The sequence below is a fragment of the Gymnoscopelus braueri genome (assembly GCF_963280865.1).
Source record: "Gymnoscopelus braueri genome assembly, chromosome: 8".
In the NCBI taxonomy this organism is placed as follows: Eukaryota; Metazoa; Chordata; class Actinopteri; order Myctophiformes; family Myctophidae; genus Gymnoscopelus; species Gymnoscopelus braueri.
This window is the reverse complement of record NC_137609.1, coordinates 23,248,603-23,271,898: the sequence shown is the minus strand read 5'-3', so window position 1 is coordinate 23,271,898 and position 23,296 is coordinate 23,248,603. Positions and strand designations below refer to the sequence as shown.

The 23,296-nt window shown below is 42.3% G+C and overlaps 1 protein-coding gene across 6 annotated transcripts in view; it reads right to left on the bottom strand.

The window, feature by feature from the left end:
* The window catches only part of specc1 (sperm antigen with calponin homology and coiled-coil domains 1), an 87,851-nt gene that overhangs the window by 15,054 nt on the left and 49,501 nt on the right, over positions 1-23,296 (bottom strand). For 5 of the 6 annotated variants that reach the window (XM_080434695.1, XM_080434696.1, XM_080434697.1 and 2 more), the window contains 8 exons: positions 19,667-19,874; positions 16,294-16,367; positions 14,553-14,728; positions 9,846-10,018; positions 7,772-7,872; positions 7,589-7,661; positions 6,926-7,055; positions 4,525-4,627 (listed from right to left, as the gene is read on the bottom strand). In XM_080434695.1, the coding sequence (XP_080290821.1) occupies positions 4,525-4,627; positions 6,926-7,055; positions 7,589-7,661; positions 7,772-7,872; positions 9,846-10,018; positions 14,553-14,728; positions 16,294-16,367; positions 19,667-19,874 (1,038 nt within the window). Of the gene's footprint in view, positions 1-4,511; positions 4,628-6,925; positions 7,056-7,588; positions 7,662-7,771; positions 7,873-9,845; positions 10,019-14,552; positions 14,729-16,293; positions 16,368-19,666; positions 19,875-23,296 lie in introns of all 6 variants that reach the window. The other variant, XM_080434700.1, reaches the window with a different exon arrangement.

The window sequence follows — 23,296 nt, the reverse complement described above, 5'->3', positions numbered from 1 at the left end:
AGCAAACTGCATGTGGATGCAGTGTTAATACAAAAACCTCCCTAACCTTTATCAAAGCAGAACCGACGAGAGAGAAAAATGAAAAGGCAAGAGAGAAAGAGAAAGAGAGAAAGCAGCCCTAAGGTGGTTGTCCTATTTGGGCAGGATCATTATCTTCTCTGCCTCAGTCTAGAGCTACCATGTGTGACAGGGCCAGTCAGTCTCCAGACATTATGCCTGTAATTAGTGGCTTCCTCCTGGACAGGGCCTCATGGCACTGTATCAGCCTGACCTTTCTGATGACCGTATTAAAGCTCATTGTGCCTGATGCATCCCCTGATGGTAACCTTTTCCCCACGGCTGGCAGTGAGATTCACGAGGGCCTGTGGCCACAACTGTTCCTGTATATGTCACGCTCTCTGTGGCTCTGCTTTCTGTAAAACATGCAAGCAAATGTACTCCAAACATAGTTCACAAACTTGCTTGCTCACTAATACTATATAGTACTATACAGTACACACAACCATGCTCACACACACACACACACGCGCACACGCACACACACACACACACACACACACACACACACACACACACACACAGACACAGACACAGACACACACACACACACACACACACACACACACACACACACACAGACACACACACACACACACACACACACACACACACACACACACACGCTCGCGCGCGTGTGTGGGAGACGGAGAGGAAGACAGAGTTCCATAGAAAATGGAAAAACAAGGGTTTCTCATTAAGTCTGTGTTGTTCTTCCTCTTGGCATCTCTTTCAGCTTAATTCCATTATGTGACACAGTGAAGGGGCAGTTCCTTGAAAACTAAGCCTTATGGAGCTGACACGATCCTTATTCTCTGCCGAGGAATTCATGGTGTACATTATCTTCCTAGGTCTTTCACGGCAATGGGACGCTGCGTTCATGATTTGAGGCATTTTTTTCAATGTTTTGCAAAAATCGGCCTGCTGGTGGCGCTATAACAGGCCAATGTGAGAAGGGTGGCATTTCTTCCTGAACCTAGTGGGAATGTGCGTGCAAAAGTTCACGGAAATCGCACGCTGCGTTCATGATTTATTCATTTGAGGCATTTTGTTCAAAACGGACCAATCCTGCAAACTTTGGAAGCCAATGTTAGCCAATCAGGATGGAATATGAAAATGGGACAGATCGGTCTTGATCACATGACAATAGAGATATTGTGTACGGATTTGCGTGATGTTTGCACAAAATCTGTAGGAGTAATATAAAAAATAAATAAATATCGGCGTCCTGGTGGCGCTATAACAGGCCGATCTGAAAAATTCGGGGCAGAGGTTGCGTGCAAAGTTTTGCTGCGATCGGGCCAACGGTGCCGGAGATTAGCTGTCCGCAGACGGACACACACACACACACACACACACACACACACACACACACACACACACACACACACACACACACACACACACATTACACACACATGGACGGACGGACGGACAGAGAGACAGGGTGCAAAACAAGGTCTCGGCCACGCCTTCAGCCTAAACAGAAGATACTCCGATATGTGTTTTACTTGTGGTCATCTAAAACATGTCCTTATTTCATTCACAAGGGAGAAAATTCTAAACTTACTAAATATCATATATTTCCAGGTGACAGACCCCTCCTTTATAATCCAGTATTACATCTAACTAGACAGCAGGCAAAAGATGTACGTGGAAAAAATGTACAATCATATCACAACTCAAATCAGTCAGGCAGGGACTGATTATTCTTTATAGACTGAAATGCTCCTAGCTATTAGCCAAAGCTTCTTATAGCATTCCTGATGCTTGAGAATAATTACAGTGTTGTTAATGCCCTTTTGTAAAAGGGGACCAGAGGTCCAGCAGTTAAGTCCAGGGGGATGAGAGTGGCTCTGCTGGCCCCAGATGGCCTGAACTGAAGTGGGCTTTGTGACTCTGACTTGGTTCTTGTCATCAAACAGCACGGCAGCCATGTTCTCTGGCTCAAGGAAGTCTACCTGGAACTGAACATCAGTCAGACACCGTGTTGTCGGGAGTGCCAGGCACCTGACACCCACACCCTCTATCTGGACCACTCAGGCTGGAGGGGCAGGTTGTGCAACAAGTCAAGACCTTCGACCACCACCTGTCCTTCATGTGGACGGGTTCGACAAAATGGCCCAACAGTGCATGTTTCGCCTGCGGAGGCTGAAGGGTTTTAATGTCAGGCACATTCAACGACAACCTCAAAAGAATCAAGCAAGCAGAATCCCTGGCACCACTTAGACACAACTCTCATATCTTTACAGTCACACAGTCAAACCGTGTGAACATCTACTAAAAATAGCAGATCTACATGCTCACAACGTGTTGCAATGTGACACATTGTGAGCTTGTAGATCGGCTATTTTGGTCAAAGATGCCCGTATTTAATGCAGAGCAAAAACAGGAGGGGCGGGCGGCTGGTATAGCTCGCTGGGGAACTCCTGTCAACTGGCTTTAAGGAACCCATTTAAGCTTCTCCCATCAGACCACTGCTTCAAAGCTTCTCTGGCCAAAAGGAAAACTCACAATAACAACAATAACATTCCCACTGCAATATCTAGGCTGTGATTTTAATCACATACTTTTACATACATCAATACTTTTTAATGCAGCTTTGGACACAGGCTCTCTTATTTACTTGATTTACAATGATTTGTGTAGTAATTTTATTTGAGTCTTTCTTGGGTGTCTGTTTTTATATTTAAGACTCCTCCCATATTAAACTGGCCCCAACTTTTAAATCTCGCCTTAAGTCCCACTTTTATACCTTGGCTTTTGATCCCGTTTGAGAGTTCTATGGTCTCTGCTTTGATTCACTGTCTGCTGACGCTGCTGCGTCTTGTATTCTCTTTTTGTTGTTGTCTTTTAGCTTTTTATATTTTCTGTGCACCACTTTGGTAAACTTGCATTGTAAAATGTGCTATATAAATAAAGTGGATTGGATTGGATTATGTGTAAAACAATATTAATCTTGGTGTGACTAGAAACAATGTGGGACCAGTACGGTATGCATACAGGCAGTACACATGCGGGTACAAACCCTGCCCGCACCAACATCCCTTGATCTACGTCTCTCCAGTCCTGATATGAATGGTTATGTAATTTTGAGTTTGTCATTGATGATGATGACCTTGAATTTGTATTCTATTCAGGGCAGCCTACTGATCATTTCCACAAAGTTTCACAAAAATCTGCCAATCCATTATTTTGTTAATTTTAACACACCTCTGCATGGGGAGAGGGTTAACTCTTAGTTCACTGAGCAGCCATGTGCCTGACAAGCAACTCATCCAATTTTGAAGACCACTTAAGATGCTATTTTTAGCTGCAGTTTTTTTGTCTTGGCGGTTCCAAGGTTTCCTTTGCTCAGCCAAAACCAGCACCATACTGTATGTTAACAAACTTAACCAAAGCATTGGTCATTTTGGGGCAGAGAGGAGCTATAGCTTGTTTAGCTTGTTTGTTGCTCGAACAATGATGACAAGCTGGAGGGTGAGTACTGACTGGCTCCCCTCCCTCCATGTCTATTCTTTACACTACAGGCTGGAAACAAACTCTCCACTAAAGCCTCATTTAAGAGTTTTAGCAGTTAGCTGGCATGCTGGCACCCACACATGCTCATTACAGGGGCCAGGCTCTAAGCCCACCAGGCTCCTTAAACTGGCTATTACTGGAGTGGAAAAGCCAGGTGATTGTCAACACATGAGCCACAGGGACCTAAATGGGGACACAACACAGTAACAATGTGCAAATTAAACAGACATGCGTGCGTTAACACGAGGATGCGCATATAAACTGGTGGACATGTGCCCCCTCACACATGCTCACATGCACACATAACAGTACACGTACAAACGTTAAAAATACCTAGCATTGTTTCCACTACTCATGTGAAACTCATGGAGTTTGATCTCCCCAAATACAATGGTGTGCATCTGCAAAGACAGCAGCATGCAACTGCGGTCTACAACCTCAACAGGGGGCAGAACATATAGGTCTGTGTGTGTGTGTGTGTGTGTGTGTGTGTGTGTGTGTGGCTGAGGCTGAGGCTTTAGTGGAGAGTTTTATATATATACACATATATATATATATATATATATATATATATATATATATATATATATATATATACACACACACACACACACACACACACACTAACACACACACACACACACACACACACACACACACACACACACACACACACACACACACACACACACACACACACACACACACACACACACACACACACACACACACACACACACACACATGCTATATAAAGTCCACATTAATTGTGTCAGAGTGAATTATTACAGAAGGAAGTGCTGACAGCTCGCTGTCGGGGAGAAAGAAGATCACAAATGGAGCTGTCAGATGCAGACAGGGAAATAAGAGGGGAGGGGCACCAGGGAGAGTGGATCTGGTATTGAATCTAGAGCAAGAGGTCTTTCTTTGACCTGTGACCCCTACCGGATAGCCCTCTGTTTTCTTCTGGCACCACTTCAGTAGAGCGTTCCTCTTAGATCCTCCATACTCCCTCGCCAGTGCGGCCAAAGGGTCCTTTCTTTCCACACTGTGTTACCATGGAAACACATACCACAGTGATGGACGGGGAGAGAGAGAGAGAGAGAGAGAGAGAGAGAGAGAGAGAGAGAGAGAGAGAGAGAGAGAGAGAGAGAGAGAGAAACACAACAGTTGGTTAATAGTGGTGCAGCAACATTATTGCCTTCACAGTGATGCACAAACTTTAGCGCACATGAACATGTGCAGATACATTACAGTCCAAGGGTTCAAGTAGATGTTTTAAGCACTTCCTCTTAATCACTTTCAATCCAACGTCCCTATTTGGGGCATGTTAGAATGTTTCAAAAATAGCTAAAATAGCAGATCTACAAGCTCGGTTATTTTCATTTTTTTTGTAAATAGGGCTTAAATGGTTATGCCTAATTTATAGTTTTCTCACACGATGGGCTTTGGTAGATAAAAGAGCTGTGGTGTTGTTATCTTGATGATGAGTTGTTTTCGGCGAGCGAAATTGTCTTGCGACAAAGTATGAATTAGGCTGTATGCCTTCAGATGTGAAATGAAAGAAGCACTATGGAGTTAAAATGCAGACTGACTGATTTAATTTGAGAGTATTTTTTAACCATGCTTGATCATCATCTGTTTTGACATCTGGAGACTGCAGATGCGCCTCCTGCAGGAGACTTGACTCAGATCTGAACCCATTTGATTTGGCGTTAGGGACTCGCTGCGACCGCATGCCCTTGCTGACGTTGACCTTTAATACACATTCCTACATTTTGTCTAAAGTGTAAAATCCTATTGAGTAAAACGATTCTTTCTAACTGGTCAAAAGTCTTTCCGAAAATGCATTGCATACAGTAGGGGTTCCGCTGTTCCGCCATGTGTGTGTGTGTGTGTGTGTGTGTGTGTGTGTGTGTGTGTGTGTGTGTGTGTGTGTGTGTGTGTGTTCCGTGATTTAATTTAAACTAGACTTAGCAATCCATCTTTGAAACAGCATGCTCAAGCTACAGACAGCATTAAAACCCACATGTCCAGACTTAAGCGTTCCATATTAATGTTCCTATTGCTTATGTCTGTTCTTCGAGTGGTATATATCCTGTTAATTTCCTATCTGGAGAAGGGTTTCCTCCCCAGGGCTTGCGTTGGAGCTGAGGCCATGGGAAGCCTGGGAGACGGTCATTGCTCTACGCATGGTAAATATTTAACAAGACAAGACAAGCTCTGCCATTGACTTATTTCTCTGTTTAAGGCGCTGTGCGACCATGAGTGTGGACATTGTCAAAACAAATGTTGCAGTAGCAGGAGGTCTTGAGCGTTTGCCAAAATGATATAGCGACGGCATATCACAACACAAACAATACCAAACAAAGTAATGGTTTGACCATCTTGATCCCTGCATGAGAGCGTGCAAGGGACTGGCTCACATTAACGGTGACCAGAGTGTTTTGTGCTACAAAATAAAATATTGGGTCACCTACTGTATATCAAATGTCCCACAACTCTGGCCATCAGTATTATGCCTACTTGATACTCTATACATCAGACTTCAAACCATGAAATAGCATCTAACCGCAAACATGTCAGAGGTCTGAGACAATAATGACAGCAATGGAAACAGTGATGGTCTGCAAGAGAGGACGATGTGAAAATAATTACAGCTGATAATGTCAGAGGTCAGTTACTGAAAGAATTCCAGACCCTTTGTTTGTTTAATGCCCCACGGACTCTCCCCATGACATGGCACCTACAGTACAGTAGTTTGTCTCTAACACAGATGCATGTCCTGCCCTACTATCTGACATGTAAGATGGAGAGGTGAAGCTGACTTAGCCCTCCCAGGTGTTGTTAATCTACACAGGGAGTGCAAATGAAGTACTAGTTGAAACCAGCAGAATACTATTGAGCAAGGTAACAGAAACCGCTAGGCAAGAGGACTATTCAAGAGGTTTAATACTTAATTGGTTGATAGAGAACGATTTTGCCTGTGGTTACAGTTTTGTTATGGCTCTCTAACTTGTTGCCCTTGGTGAATAATAGCTATCTCATTGTCTAACATCTGCTACAATTTCTGTTTTTATTTTGAGCCGGAATCGAGCAGAGGATATTCAGGTTCTGGCTGAGGAATCGCTTACTTATTTCCTATCTTACAGAGAATTCTCTGCTTGTTCCAAGTGAAGCCTGCGTCACTTGCTGAAAATACATTTTCAGATGAAATCAGTTATTTTCGAGACACGCGAAAAAGTGAAGTAGGCTTAAGAGAGGTGCTTAATCATAAAAGACATTAGTACCACAGACAAGCATGTTAGTGCTCTGTTAGATAGTATGAAAGGGATGGAATTCCCACCTGAGCTTGCTATTGGCTCGGTTGTAGCGACTGCTGAGGGAGGCAGGGATTTTGATCACCGACTCCAAAGAAGGGCTCTTTCTCATAAGGCTATTAGGTTTCAAATCTTCTCCGCAGCCCGACATCTTATCTGGGAAATCGTAAGAGCGAGTGAAGAAGAGCATAGTGGGAAATGTTAAGAGATAGCTGGAACGAACAGTGAGTCAGAAACAAGGACTTTCCAAAGCAGGGATGTTGTTTACATAGAAGTCCAAACATCATGACAGAAGCACAAGTTTGACACATGAGTATTATGGAGCACAGTTACAATCACATTGTGGGTGTAAATTATACTGATACTTGTTGATACTTTCTTTGCTGGCCTGTCTTTAGGAAATATCATACTAGCCATGGAAAAGTCCTCTTGTAATGCAACAATGTGCATCAGATATTAAGTTATCATTCAGTTTAGTTGTCTGTAAAAGTAATTAGTCAAGACACTTGAGCTTGCCTCATTGGTCAAAGCACAGTAGAACACGGTAGCACAGTATTTGTGTAGTTTATTAGTCACAACATGGCAGCTTGCAAGGCGTACCATTTACATTATGAGAGTGATTGCAAAATGATGTGAACAGTATAAATACATGTAATGTCTGCAGCGTGAACTCTCTGTGTTTGACCTACCGGGATGAGCGAATTCCCCATGGTTGATCCTTTTCTCCAACGTCTTTGAGAGTGGTTTAATGTACGAATGTCTCTACATACAAGGACATGGACCAGAATCGGGGTTATTACATCAGGACAGAAGTTTATCAGGATTCTCTAAGAAAAAGAAAGAAAGAAAAAAGCAACTGGTGCATATCTTACCTGTATAGGTGAGACTGCAGCAGCAGGGGCCGTGCGGACAGGGATACCACTTAGAGGACTTCTCTGTGAGGAGGGCATTTGGACCGTGTGGGCTGGTCCGTCTGAAACACCCATACAGTACATGCATACTATATTATATTAGTTTGTGTGTCACCACATGAATGATACAGTAAATAGTGCAACTTGATATAGAAAGAGAATGTGACGTCACACCATTGAAAGTAATAGCTGAAAACCTCACAAGATGGCGGCACCTGTCAATCGAACTCCATTGAACGGTTCCTCAAGCTATATACTTCAGCCTACATTATTTCAGCTGGAATACGCCATGCCAACTGATTATTTATTTATTCAACCAGGAGAAAATCCCATTGAGATTTAAAAAATATGTATTTTCCCATGGAAGCCCTTGAATTAATGTAATAATAATAACTAATAACATCTGATAGCTGATGATGTTCTGAAGGCATAAACGTTTATCTTTTTCTTTTTTTCCACTGAGCAAATAAATCTATTTTTGCAGCCAAAGGGCCTCAACAGTTTTTGTGAGTATGCAGGCTTTTTCTGATTATGTTGGACTATAATAATATCTGCACATTTGTTGGAAAATGTGACCAGGATAAGCCTTTCCACTGAGCTGATAATAAGCACTGAGCAAAGCTCTGAGCAATACCAGGGTGAAGTCTCTTCATTCCTACAGTAATTCTGTTGATAAACCTACAGTACAGTACTTCTGCCTGTGGCCAATCTAAATAACCCTGTCAATTCCCATCCACAGTACAAGTCATCTAGCATGACCATACAGGACTTAGCTGTAAAGGAATGGGAAACACCCCAGCTGGATATCTCTGCTAGGATAAGGATAATTCCTTTTAACAGGACGTTCATGAAAGTCCTTGCGGGCTTGTTTCCAATGAGGGCCTGTGAGCAATTAGGGGTTAAGAGTCTTGCTCATAGACAAATTTCATTTCATCGACACATATGCTGGCGTGGCCTGGAATCGTACCTGGGGCAACCAGGGCCTCTGGCTCCCTAGGCGGGCTCACTAACCACTCAGCTATGGCCCCTCCTTTGTTTGTGCCTGTCTGTCTGTTTGTTAGATAGATAGACCTTTTATTGATCCCATGGGGGACATTCAGTTGTTATAGCAGTACCACAGTTATGAAATATAGGACACATACAGCAAAAGAGATACAGCTAGTAGGAGCAGTGGTGGAGAGTATCTAAGTACATTTACTCAAGTGAGGTATTTTTACTTTACTGGAGTATTTCCTACTCTCAATACTTTATACTTCTACTGCGCTACATCTCAGAGGCAAATGTTGTCTTTTACTCCACTACAACTATTTGAAAAGTTTAGTTACTTTGTAGATTTTGATTATTATTACAAAACATGCATATACCACTTCAGCCCTATATATATATATATATATTGGCTATTTGAAACTAGCCGATCTACAAGCTCTCAACGTGTTGCAACGTGTTGTGAGCTTGTATTTTCTGTTTTCAAAAGATTTTGAAAACTTCTAAAGTTTTGAAAAGTTGTGAGATGGGACATTATGCATAATGAGTACTTTTTACTTTTGGTACTTTAAGTATATATTGATGCCTGGATACTTTTACTCAAGTTAATGTTGAATACAGGACTTTTACTTGTAACAGAGTATTTCTACATTGTGGTATTGATACTCTTATTTCCACCACATTTGAGTACTTCTTCCACCACTGGCTAGGAGTAATAAACAAACAAACAAACAGGGTAAACAGTTAGTAATGCACAGGGGATTAAAAACAAAGGAGAGTTAGTTTTACTACAGTACTCTTTCTTGGCCCTCTGCACTTGGACCACCTGGGATTTGCATGTTGTATGAGCTATTAACAGGTATAAATACAGATGTAATCAAAGTGCACTAACAGTATGTTAACAGTATTAACAGGCATACATTATAGCCAAAGTGTGCATAAACAGTCTATCCCCTGTTCTGTGGGTAAAAATGAACAGTCAATTAGCACTCAATATGAATCAATATGATCCCATGTCATGTATGTTTGTATTAAGTTGATCTGTGCTCACTCTGTCCAACTGTGTCAAAGGACTTGATGAGGGATTTCACAGTAGCCTCTGGCTCTAAATCGGCATCGCCGTTTGTGTTTGTCCACTCTGTCTGGGCCGTCTGGGCTATCGGGATGCCACACCAGTGATGAGCTTCATCCGGGTCAGTCACTCTCCCCTCATCACTTTGGGACCTAAGGGACACAATGGAAGTAGTATGGAAATATACTGGGCAAAGAAGCAGTGTTGTGGCATGGGCACAATGGCAAGTGTGCAAATATGTGGTGTGCCAATGTATATTTTGTATCCCTGATGTTTATCAAAACAAGGTATTAGCAACTAATTAACCAGAATAAGGGTTTAGAAATCACCGACTTTACATTGTGGCTTGAAAAGTGGGAACTGGACAGAATATTGACATTACAATGTACTCTTAGTAGCACTCAATATCAATCCATATCATGTCGAGCTAACATGTTTGCGTAAAAAAAAACAGTGAATAACTGGACGCATGTTCTAGACTAGATAACCAGGTCTAAATTTGGAACTAATAACACTTAGTGATTGAAAGAGACTTTGCATGCATATCCCCTCTTGTTGACATTGGATTCCAGATCAGCTGGAGGGGAGCAGTAACTTTATCAGTGGATGAGAAACTTGTGACAGATAATACCTAATATATACTTGGTTGCACAATGGTTAATGCGCTGAAAATAGCCAATCTACAAGTTCACAATGCATTGTGCTGCGACGCGCTGTGAGCTGGTAGATATGTTATTTTCGGTGCCACACACACACACACACACACACACACACACACACACACACACACACACACACACACACACACACAACAGTTGGATTGGAGTAATTTCATTTATTCATTTTCCCTAATAACACAAGATCTTTTGATCTGTCACAGGCACATAAACCAATCACAAGTCTCTCCTTGATAAAACAACACTAAATAAATTACAACAGTTCCACATTCATTGACAGTAATTGTTGAGCAAATGTGTTGACCGAAGACACTTCAAATTGACAGTGACATAGTTAATACCTCATCTTGCCCTACAGTAGGTGGTCTATAGGTGGTTATCCACCTGTGTGTTAAGTGTTGGGCACCAGTCTCTGGTCAAATGTAATAACACTGGTAATAGCTGGATTTAAGGTGTAACCTGAGATTGGGCAGCCTATTTTATTCTAGGCTACCCTGCTTGCTAACCACACTGGATTTGAAACGTACAAGTACAGTGAAATGCAGACAGAGTCTACTCTCCTCCATGTCTGCTCATTTGCACTGAGATCCTGTTGTTGTACTGAAGTATGTACTATATCAGTATGTACTGTGAGGTCAATATGTCCTTGCTCCAATATAACACAGAAAACTCCATATTAGGTGATGAAATTGGTCTTGATCAACGTCATAGTGGCGTCAGAGCCACAGACCAAACAGTTCTGTGGCTCAGCAACAATGTATTGACCCTCTTTATGGTCAATACATTGACCCTCTCTAAGTTGGTCCATGATGGAAAGTATTTCCCGAAGAAGGATAATGAAGGAGATGAACTGATCATGTGTTAGAATTCCATTTAACGTAATGAAATATTCCTTCAAGGAAATTGCAGCACTGTTTCTTTTTTGTTTGTTTTTTACGATGTCCAAACTCACACTAATGATCGAAATTAGTGTGAGGCAAGGCCATTTGCGGTTGTGGCAGTGACGACAAATTTCGGCAGTGCTCTTAGTACTGCCAGCATAGCCTATATATACCTATGTTCCCTGTGTAGACTTGAATCAGCATTGTCATAATTGGCAGACAGAATTAGATCTATAAAATGATCTATAAACTGAAGCGGAATAAATGAATACATGGCTAATACATGTACAAAATACTGTAGGCGTGTGTGTTAGTGCAGTTGATCTCATTAAGGATTTCATCTGGTTGCTGCTGATATTGTGTTCAATTGTGCCATCTGATGGCTAAACATAGTACTGCATTCATTTGAACTACTCCATTACAGCAGCAGACCAACCCAAGGTCTCTAAGAATAAGAAAACTGATTGAAAGAAATGTCTTCACAGATCATGAACACCAAGTTTTTAAGGTGTCACTTGTCATAAGTCAGAGGTAACATACAGTAAGTTAAATAAAAAGAAGTTCACCTAAATATTTTAACATATTCAACGAAAATTGTAAGAAATGTGAAAGAGTTGAACAAAAAAAAGAAGAAGAAAAAAGTTATATTAATCTTTGTTTGTGATTCTCTCACTTGGCAAATTCAAATCCTAAAAGGCACAAAAATTACTATTAAACTATTAAAAAAGGATCATCTCTCCAATATCTGTCATCTCTTTGACATGTAGGACAAGAAAGTCACACAGAAGAAGTACATTCACAGAAACAGATAAAAAACATTACACATTACACATAATTACTCAGAAGGTTCCAAGAATATAAAAACACCAAAGACACATTTTGTCACATGAGACTGTGGAGATATATCTGCCTGGGCATACTTGTCTACCAGTCACCCTGGCCTGGAATCAAATTTAAATAACTCATGGGACGTTGACAGGTGCATTTATAACACTGTTCTGTTGGCTTTGAGCTGGTGGGTGGAAATCCTCTACCGGCCTTCTACTGCCGTCTTAGTGTCAAACGTGGCCCCGGTGGTGATCCTGAAAATAAACAGAGGAAGCAACCCAGTGTTAAGATGAAATGAGACATTTGAAAAAACAACAACAAAAAAACAACAAAACAGCCTTTTTTCTTTTTTCACAGAATGGATAACATCCCATCTCGTTATTTATTATGTACATTATAGTTGAGCAGCATATCCAGTTAGCCGAGATTCTCCTTTCTTAACTACACAACAGACTTGTTGACAGACTCACTGTGTTTCTTTCTGTCCTTTGTTCCATGCATATCCCACAGATTAATATGGCCAAACATGGTCCAAAGTACATTTAAATTATTCTGTATACTTCTCAAATTGGTCTGAAGCAGATGAGTTCATTTCAAGTCATGCTGGGCAGAGCACCCTCCTGAACTCCACCAAAAAAAAAAAAAAAAAAAACGGTAGGAGACAGCAGGTGGTGCCAAACACAAGCAGGGATATACTACAATCTAACCAGGCAAAGCAACAAGACTCCAGGCACAAAAACAGACATGGGAGCCCCCAACAGGCACAGCCCAGTCAGCCAGTCCATCCGACAGGCATACAGAGAGAGAAACAAAGTCATTATGAAGCAGCAAAGGGGAAGTAAACCAAAGATAAAAGGCCATTCAGCAGCAGCAGCAGCAGCAGCAGCAGAGAGAGATGTTAGGTTGGCTGAAAGTGGTCTGGCAGGACAGGGAACTCACCTGGTCTTGACATAAGGAGGCTTGTCAGAGGGACATCTTTGAATGAGTCATCTGAGGGAGCTGCTGCAGGAGGGGAGGGGAGCCGACGTAGCATAGCGGCTAATCCCAGAGAAAATGGGCTAGTTTATCTACTGTCTACTACACACTGACAGAACATTCTGTAGCCTGGAATGCCGATAAGAGCCCGTTTACATTTTGTACCAGACATAAATGGATGGGTTTTTTGTTTTGTTTTATTTTTGATAAAATGAAAATGGCCCTTGACGTTTGTGAATTGATATGACTGTTTTTGTTTCATATAGTTAATTTACTTATTGATTTAAAAATATATATTTTTGCAACGAGTGGACAGAAATATATAGTAAATACAGCAATAGTAGCAAATCCAGGCTGACTTTGCAACATGGGGATTTGACCTGACATGATAATGAAAAGGGACAACACTGTCAAAAACACTACAGCATGCACACGCTCACATTATAGTACATGTACACACACAGACACACTTTATCAATACACCAGTCACATCACTGGCAGGCTACAGTACAAGAGCAGCAATACTGCCTCACAGATGAGTTTAGCTGCTTTTAAACGGACCCTAAAGTTGTCCATCTGAGAAATGAGCAGTGAATGCAAAGTAGTACACGGCACTTATTGTTGTATTGTACACCACTTAGATCGAGGCAGCACAAGTGAATGAGAAAATCTACTAAAACTTTGCCCTGCAGAAAGAGTACCCTGTATTTGTGCAATGTGAGGGTTGAGTGTTACAACAGGTGGTCAGTGTGGAAGAGATAGAGACAAAGAGAGAGACGGAGGAAGGCAGCAGCTCAGAGGACCAAAGTAAACAGAGGGAGAGACTGCAGGAGACTGCTAACCTACCAACAGAGCTTGCCAAGTCCCAGAACACTAAACTCTCTTGTCTTGAGGATTCATTCAGCCATAAAACTCACAGATTTGGACTTTAACAGATAATATCGTTAAGACTATAAATGTGGCTGTATTATACAGTATAATTTAGCACATTAAACGACACAAGCCTCAAGAATTTGAATTTAGAAAGCCTCTTAAAGTGAGGGTGGAATGTTTGCCTTCAGGAACTGAAAGTGGAAATCCTCCTGTTCTACATACACATCACTGACCGTATTCTGAATAAATAAAGACATATGCAGAATGAAGGGGATATGGCAAGGCTCTGACAGGTATCTCATGTCCAGACTGTGTTAGGAAGAGTAAGGGGACTGCAGCCCATAGCTGAGAGGGGGTGCCAGGGAGGAGAGGAGAGGAGGGTGGGGTGGGGTGGTTTTGTGAGGGCCAAAAACAAATAAATAATTCAATGAAGACTACAATTGAGGTGGTACCTGACTCCCTGCAATGCCTCAAGGTCAGAGGAGAGCTTGGCATTGCGATCCTGCTCCTCCTGCAGATGCCTCCTGAGGGCTCGCAGCTCCTGCTGGGCCTCCACCTTGATGTCATTGGCCACCACCACAGCCGTCTGGAGGTCCGCCTGGAAGCGACGCCAGTCTTCCTTTTCATCCTGGGGGACACACAGACATGTATATTGGTTAGAGCCCGAACCAACCGATCACCAATGTTTTGTTCTAATACATTTCAAAAGCTTAGATTTTACTACATTTTCTATTTGAGAACAACTTCTTGTAATTTAACCACTTAAGCCCTATTCAAACATTTTCAAAAATAGCTAAACTACAAGGTTACAAAGCATCATATTGATGTGTTCTGAGTTTGTAGATGTGCTATTTTAGAAAACTAGATTTTCAGCAACAGCCTTCAAATCTAGTACTATATTGTGCTGATCAGAGCAATGGTCACCATGTTATGGCTATTTGAAAGTGTTAAACACTGCTGAAACACTGCTGTAGTGCCCCATACGGTATGTGATGTGTGCAAGTTACAAGTTTCATGGCAGACCCAGGAGCAACTGTGCGCCATGTCAGGACCCCCTGGGGGACACACATGGCCCCTGGTATGACTTTTCTCATGGTAGACCCCTGAACAGTGTTTGTGCAAAGTTTGGTGCAGATTGGAGCATCGGGGTGCCTGTGACCCCTGGGCGGCCCTGACGTGGCCCCTCGTGTGACTATTCTCATGGCAGACCCCCGGAATTGCGAAGCGTAACGGTGCACCTCGCAATTCCCGGATGTTACATTTGTGACGTCGACCCACCATCCACCGTTACCTGTGTAACCTGTGTAACCTGTGTGCCATCTTCCACACTTCCCCTCCTTGCTGAACAGGCGCCCCAACCCACCAGTAGGAGTCGCAGTAGTACAGTGACAAGGACACAATCCCCTACCGGCTTCCCACCTGCCAACACTGCAGAGCGCAAGGCTAAACCAGAGGTACCTCAGAATCAGAATCACCTTTATTGTCACAGAGATCTCCCATCTCCTCCCGGACAGAATACAAGATCTCCCTGTTAACCCATCAATGCATCCACGGTAATGCCCCCCCTTACCTTAAGGAACTGCTCGAGCCACAAACCTCCACTCGCAACCTCCACTCGCAACCTCCACTCTGGAAACACTAACCACCTCCAAGTCCCCCCCACCAAGCTCTGCACCATTGGAGATCGAGCCTTCTGCTCAGCGGCTCCTCGACTGTGGAACTCACTCCCAGAGCAGCTAAGAGCTCCACAGTCTGTCGATGCTTTCAAGAGACGACTAAAGACTTTCCTTTTTAATAAAGCATTCGGTTAGCTATTCAGGTTTTACCCCCTAGGTTTTCTTTCCCCCCTTGCTTTTTTTATTTTTAGATTGTTTTTATGCAAATGTTTTTTATTCTGTACTGTAGCACGTTGAGATTTGTTTCAAATGTAAAGTGCAATATAAAAATGTATTATTTACAGGTTTTTATGCAAGCTCGTTTTTGTTATTTCCAGAAAGAGAAAGAAAGGAAGAGGGGGGACATGGGATACAAGGGGGGGAAATCCAACAAAATATATCTACATATACAGTATACACATAGCATATCCATCCTGTACGGTATGCACAGGATTAAACATAATGGCACTTGCTGCCAAAAGAAGAAAGGTAATCACATTATGTTGAAGGGATTGCTTTACCAATAGATCATTCTTACCTTAATTTGTTTATTCTGAACCTTCAGATGTCTCTCCACATCAGATTTCTGGTCCCCCAACTTTTTCACGTGGTCTGCAATGACAACGACATCTATGATTAACAGCTTCCTTGCCTTAAACTCAAGTGGGATTGGCACTAATCAAATACAATACAGCAAGTCGTGTTTAAGATACAGTGGAAATATTGCAGCCAGTTGACAGTCTCTTGTAAAAGTGTGGCTTCTTGGCTGCAACATATCTTTTCCCGAGTATTTCTCATTAATTAAATTGTCATGACATCAGTCACACATCCAACTCCATGCCATAAATCGACACAATCTGTCATGACTCATGACAATCCGTGGAAATATCATTTATCCTGTCACCAACTATTAACAAACTGCATTAACAGGGAATGTGAGACAACCTGGATCATAAAACAGTATGCAGTCAGAAGAACCAAGTGCCTGTGTCTGCTGAAGGGGAAGACAATAAGCATGTCCTTTAAGCATTAAGGGTGCTATGCTAATCGAAGATGTTCTCATAACTAAGTTATACTAGTCCATACCCAGCGATGCTTGCACCCAAACTATGTGAAGACTTGAGCCTTAGGACCACAAATGACATTACAGATCCCATAGCCTGTATAATCAGTTCAATCAGTTTCAGATTGATATACCAACACACTGATGAGAATAGGTAGCCTCGTTTCCAGCACACACATCCCCACTAGGCCAATGAAGAAATGCGAACATTTTCACATTGGCCTATTATTGCGCCACCAGGAGGCCGACTTTTGCAAAACACATTTTTTTATATTTCTCCTACTGACTTCGTCCAAATATCACACAAATCGGTACACATTATCTCTATAGTCATGTGATCAAGACAGATCTGTCCAATTTTTCATATTCCATCCTGATTGGCTAAGATTGACTTCTACTACCTGGCCTGACTATATAGGTACTGTAGGCTTTGTGTATCCCAGCCTTGCTGGGTCTGCTGCTTGCATTTAAATCAAAGTCCTTCGCACCATTTCCACCTTTGAGCCAGCTTTCTCTATCTCTGCTGGTGGTCTCTCTGGTGTTGTGTGCTGTATGTGTCTGTATAGCCCTGAGTCCAGGTACAGTACTATAAAGAGAAGAGCACCATTAGACGATTAGAAACACCTGTCAATCCATTAACCCTGGCACTGCTCCCATGAGTAATTGCCCTGGTCTCCACCCACAGCAGCCTTAATTGGGTGAGAGTTAACAGAAATGCTAATTAACAGCTTATATTTGGGCAAAGTGAAGAATTGGCTCTCTCACTCTCTGCATACGCCAATGGTCCATGCCTGTGTGCAATTTGAGATCTATTGGTCAGCCTACTGAGGGGAAAATGAACGAGGGCATTTCCACTCACAGCAGTGTCTTAAAGGGTCTACACCATGAAAATCACTTTTTTCTTGGTTTTTTGTATTTTTTGGGGTCCCCAGTGTCTCTTGTACCCCAAAAAATGTTTTTTTTTTAATTCAGTCATTCCTTCTCATTTCATGGATTTCCAGAATGGGCGTGTCTGAACAGGCGATCTCAGAATGGAAATGTTTATGATGTCACAAACATTATTGATGGCAAACCCAATGTTAAATGAAAAGTGCCCGAATCGCTCCGAAACTTTTTCTACCCCCCGTAAGTGGGGGTCTACGAACAAATACTTCGGGCTCGGATTTTGGCTCCGCCCCCCGGAAGTGGGTGAAACAGGCACCTCAAACACTTGGTGGAATTGTTCAAAAATGTTCAAAGTGTTTTTTTTTTTATTTAGTATTTTTCTTAGATGCTTCTTTTTATGCAGAATTTTTCCATTTTTTTTCTTTTTTTTAATAATTTTTTTAAATATTTTTTTGTATTAACAGACAGAATTGCTCAGTAGCCCCCCCCTGCCCAAGAGGACGTTTTGGTATTGCAGCTGAAAGCGCTGTATAAGCCAGAGACAATTGACTTGGGATGAGTATATCTGAGTGATGATTTAGGCTCAAACCTTTTGAAAAAGGTTTGAGGGACATACACCATATGATATTAAATATCAAATATTTTTTTTAAATTCATGGTGTAGCTCCTTTAATAGTGCGAGAGTTCACAAAACTATGCTTATAAACAGCTTACATTTGGGAAAAGTTAAAAATGTGGTTTCCTCACTCCCTTCATAGTGGTCAATGCCCACGTGCAAGTATAGATCATTGGTCAACACACCGAGGAGATACAGTACAAAACATGGAGGAGGACAGACAGAAGGAAGGATTGACAGACAGACAGACAGACAGACAGACAGACAGACAGACAGACAGACAGACAGACAGACAGACAGACAGACGGAAGTAGGATAGGATCGTAGAATAGTAGGAAGCTGTATAGAACCTGAAACTGACACGGTCTGAGCTCACAGGACTGCAGGGGTGGACTGGCCATTTGGCGTACCGGGCAAATGCCCGGTGGGCCGCGGGCCAGTGGGCCGCTGGGCCGTTTTAGGATTATTACGGTCATTTCAGGGTCATGTGGCCCAATTATTAGTTACGTTAATGTTTGGGCTGGGATGCTTTCCAGCAGGGGCCTCAGTGCGGCTGCAGAGTTCATGTGCAGGGCTGGGCTGAAACAACCCCCCCCCCCCCCCCCCCCCCGTTGACAAAACGGTCCGGGGGGTGGTGGGCCGGTCCGGACCAAAATGCCAGGGCTGAATTTTGGTCCCAGTCCGGCCCTGCCGGACTGTATCTGTCTCTATAGTGGAACCATAACGTTCTGTTATCCCACTGCAGAGAGAATGATTGTGCTAATGGTGAAATAAATACTGAGATCTATTGGTAACTGCTGGGGTCTCAACCATTTGGAGAAATTGCTTGTAAATTCATTCATAATTCATACTTTGTCATTTAACACCTTTCTTTTTTAGGGTCCAATATTGGTAAGATATTTAATTATTATCATTATTGACAAAGTTGAGGAGTGCCAGCCACATTGAGTGCACAGTAAGTCAAGAACAGACCTGGGCAACAAATTAATTTACAATAATCAATATTATAGATTCTTATTTACAATATAACAATAGGAAAATAATATTGATAATATTGAATATTTCATTTCCAACATATCATTTAACAGTGCAAATCTCTGGTGCTTTGTGTAATTCATCAGTCTGATTTAAGTTCACAAACACATGAACATGGAACATACCTTTCTCCAGTTCTAGTCTCACACACACACACACACACACACACACACACACACACACACACACACACACACACACACACACACACACACACACACACACACACACACACACACACACACACACACACACACACACACACACACACACACGCACGCACACACACAGAGCCAGGGTGTGTGAACCTACTCTCCATGTCCAGGACGGTCTGGTTGGTGTGGAGGTTAATGGCCCTCTGCTGCTCCACCTGGTCCTCCAGCTCAAAGATGGTCTCCTTCAGCTCCTTCAGCTTGTTCTCCGCCTGGACTCCCACCTCCTCCAGGACGTTCACCCTGACACTCAGCTCCTGCTCTCTCCTCTCCGCTCGCTCCTGGACCTGTTGGCACTTGGCTTCCACCTTTGCACAAAGAAGGAAACATTTAGGACATTTTCTTAAATACAGAGGGGGCACTGTGGGGGGACTTATTAAGTCACTGGTGTATACATTGAAATTAGACAAGATTTAATTCAAAGATTTTCATACGTCGATTTGACGTAAAGAGGGATCACCTGACCTATTTGAGTATCAAGGTTACACATTTTTACACCGGTCACGCACATTTTTAAAATATTACTCGAGGAACATTTTAGCCCCATTCTTGAATGCACTAAAACATGCGATAATCTCTTGTTATCATCAATAACTTGTTATCAGTTGTATTAATGTAATAAAAATGAAAAATGTCTATATTTGTATCAATGTATTTGTGTATATGTGTGGGACAGCACTAAAGTGGTTCTTCTCCTACCTGACTAACCGGCCCTACCACGTTTCTAGGAAAGGTTTGCTCTCATCCTCCCATTCCCCCAGGTCCCCTCCTTTTCTCTGTTTACACTAAATCTCCTGGTTATCTCTGCTCACAAGCTCTCCAATCACCGCAATGATTAATCAGCTGTTTTCTGATATCTCACAGTGGATGCCTTCCCACCAACTCAAGCTGAGCTTCTCTCCTTCCCAGGTAAGTCCTGCCCCATGCAGGATCCCACTATTTCCATAGACAACTCTATGCAAATTGTGTCTATGGAAATAAACTTGCCTACTGTAACTCCCTCCTTACTGGCCTCCCAGCATGCTCACTTGAGCCCTTCCAAATGATCCAGAATGCCGCAGCACGCCTGGTCTTCAACCAGCCAACACTTTCACATGTCTCCCTCCTTTTCTGCTCCCCCCACTGGCTCCCGGTTGCTGCCTGCACCGCGTAAAAACACTATTACAAGCATTATTAGCTTGCTTAGCATAACAGAATTATTATGCTGCAAACGCATAGTTTTGCAAAGCATCGATCACAGGTTTCAGGACCCATTTATTATTGGTCTCATTGGTCTAACATCAGCGATTGTCTCCCTCTCTCCCTCACCCTCCCCTCTCCCGCACTCCCTATTTTATTCACAACAAGATATGAAATGGCCATGGTTGTGTAAATTACGACTGAACATCTGTATTTCTTACACTTTCCAACCCTTTCTTGTACAGTTTTACTATACATTTACATACTATAAAAGTCAGAGTCATTTGTTTCCCCCAAATCTTCCATACTTAACCGGACTGAGTCTCAATAAAGCATCTTCTATTAATGAACTAATACATTAGTGCAGGCTGTAAACAGGACGTTTATTTATAAAAACATGATGATATAAGGGATTCGCAAAGGCTGTGACCGCAACACTGCCATATCCGATGATAAACAACAGGTCATAGTGTAAGATGAAGATGACTCATGGAATTCAGAGTCTGGACCCTGTTTGACCCTGTCGGACTACAGTAACTCAAGAGAACGCTACTTTAGTCCGTATAAGCAGCACAAGGCAGATCTCTATGAGCGTGACATACCAAAAAGTAATCCAGATACACCGCACGCGATCTGACTAACAGTGGCAGTGAGGTTATGGAACGGGTTCACCCTCACACCCATGTGGCAGAGGCCAACAGGCTGAGTCAGAGGATCATGCTATTGCATGATGGACCACCCATCAGCATGGGCACCAAGCATGCTGTCCAACAATGATGACATCATACAGCTGATGAGGACACACCCCACTGACCACAGACGTGACCCCAAATCCCACACAGCCTCAGTGCTGCTGACATTTGTGGAGTTGAAGGGGAAAACCACTGCCGCGTAGCCTACAAACACATGAAAGCAATTTGGATGACGTTAATGTGCTATGGCGGTGGGGGAAACTGACTAGCACCAGCCGCAAAGCATTAGACTATTGACCATAGACTGGCATCTTCAGACCGCTGTAGCACATAATATTGTTTTATTCATTAACCACTTTCAACCTTGCGTCCCTATTTTCACAATTTGTCATACGATAAGTAAGTTAAATATCCAAATGTTAGGAACTATTTGGTTTGATAGCAGTGTGATTTTCGTCCAAATGTCCAAAAGAGAGACTGGTTAAAGGTAAAAATGTATTACGGGGCCAGGCTGCCAGCATGGCTCCGTTTTGATATTGGCATTATTTTTCTTTTCTTTTTCTTTCTTCTTCTTCTGCCACTATTCGCAGTTCTGGCTGAACCTTGCTGTCGCTTTTTACGAAACTCTGCCATATGGTAGATGGTCATGAAAAACTATCAATAAATAATTCTCACAATCTTTTGTCAAAAGGTGGCGCTATAGCACTCAATTGAAAATGCCAACTTTGAACAGGTACAACTCATGCCCTGTTTGACCTACAGCCATGAAACTTCGATACACATGCGTCTCCTCATGCTGAACAACTTTCACCCTCTGACTTTTGACCTCTGACCTTTAGATCTCCCACCATTTTGAATGATATGAAAAACAGTCAATGGCTCTTAAGAGCTTCATTCTTTCACTTATGGAAAATCTGCCACTGACGTTTTGTCGGCAGAGGTCCAAAGTTCATGTGTTAAGAGTTTCATGTGTAAATCCCAGGAGGAGATAGATTTTAACTATTGCAGTTATACGAAAATTATTCATCTGCCCCTAACACATACTGTACATGCAGACTCACATTTCTTTGAAACTTTGCAGAAATGTAGAGAGTCATTCCAAATATCACTGAAACCAATCTTACTCCAATTGGCCAAAGGGGGGCGATATAGCAATCTTTTGAACATGCAAACTATAAACAGGCATAATGCATGCCTCGTTTGGCCGACAGCCATGAAACTTGCCTACACTTGTGCCTTGACACATGAGGAACACATGTATCACTTTGACCAGTAAGCTCCGCCCTTAGATTTCCCGCAATTTTGAGCAGTTTGAAGAACACTTAAACCCAGGATTTTTGAGCTATTTGCGTGAAACGGTATCATCTGTCTGTTCTCCTTTTTCACTACATCATGTCTGTTGGTCCAATGGCTTCTCGCTAAAGCGTCTAACTTACAACATCAAGGTTGCCAGTTCAAAGCCTCATTCACTGCCACTGACGTAAAAAACGTAATTTGTCCCGTTTACCAATCCTGCCACTGACGTAAAAAACGTTTGTTTTTTTTATTATTATTATTATTTTTTTTTTTCAAATTTGACCCAAAGACCAAGGAGATATGATTGTTTAAAGATCTACACTCCCATCCACTTCCTTGTTAACTTAAAACTTAAAAATTCTGTATCTCGGCTCCTGAGTACTTTTTTTTTTAAATGAAAAATCTCTGGCAGTGGGCAAACGCGGCCAGCAATAATTGTGGCAGTGAATGAGTTACTTCAATTGCATTGCACACAACATGATTGTATCAATTAATGCATGTGCAACTGTTAAAGGTAACATGAAATGCTTCTTTGAGAGAGTATGTTTTTGCAATGTATGACA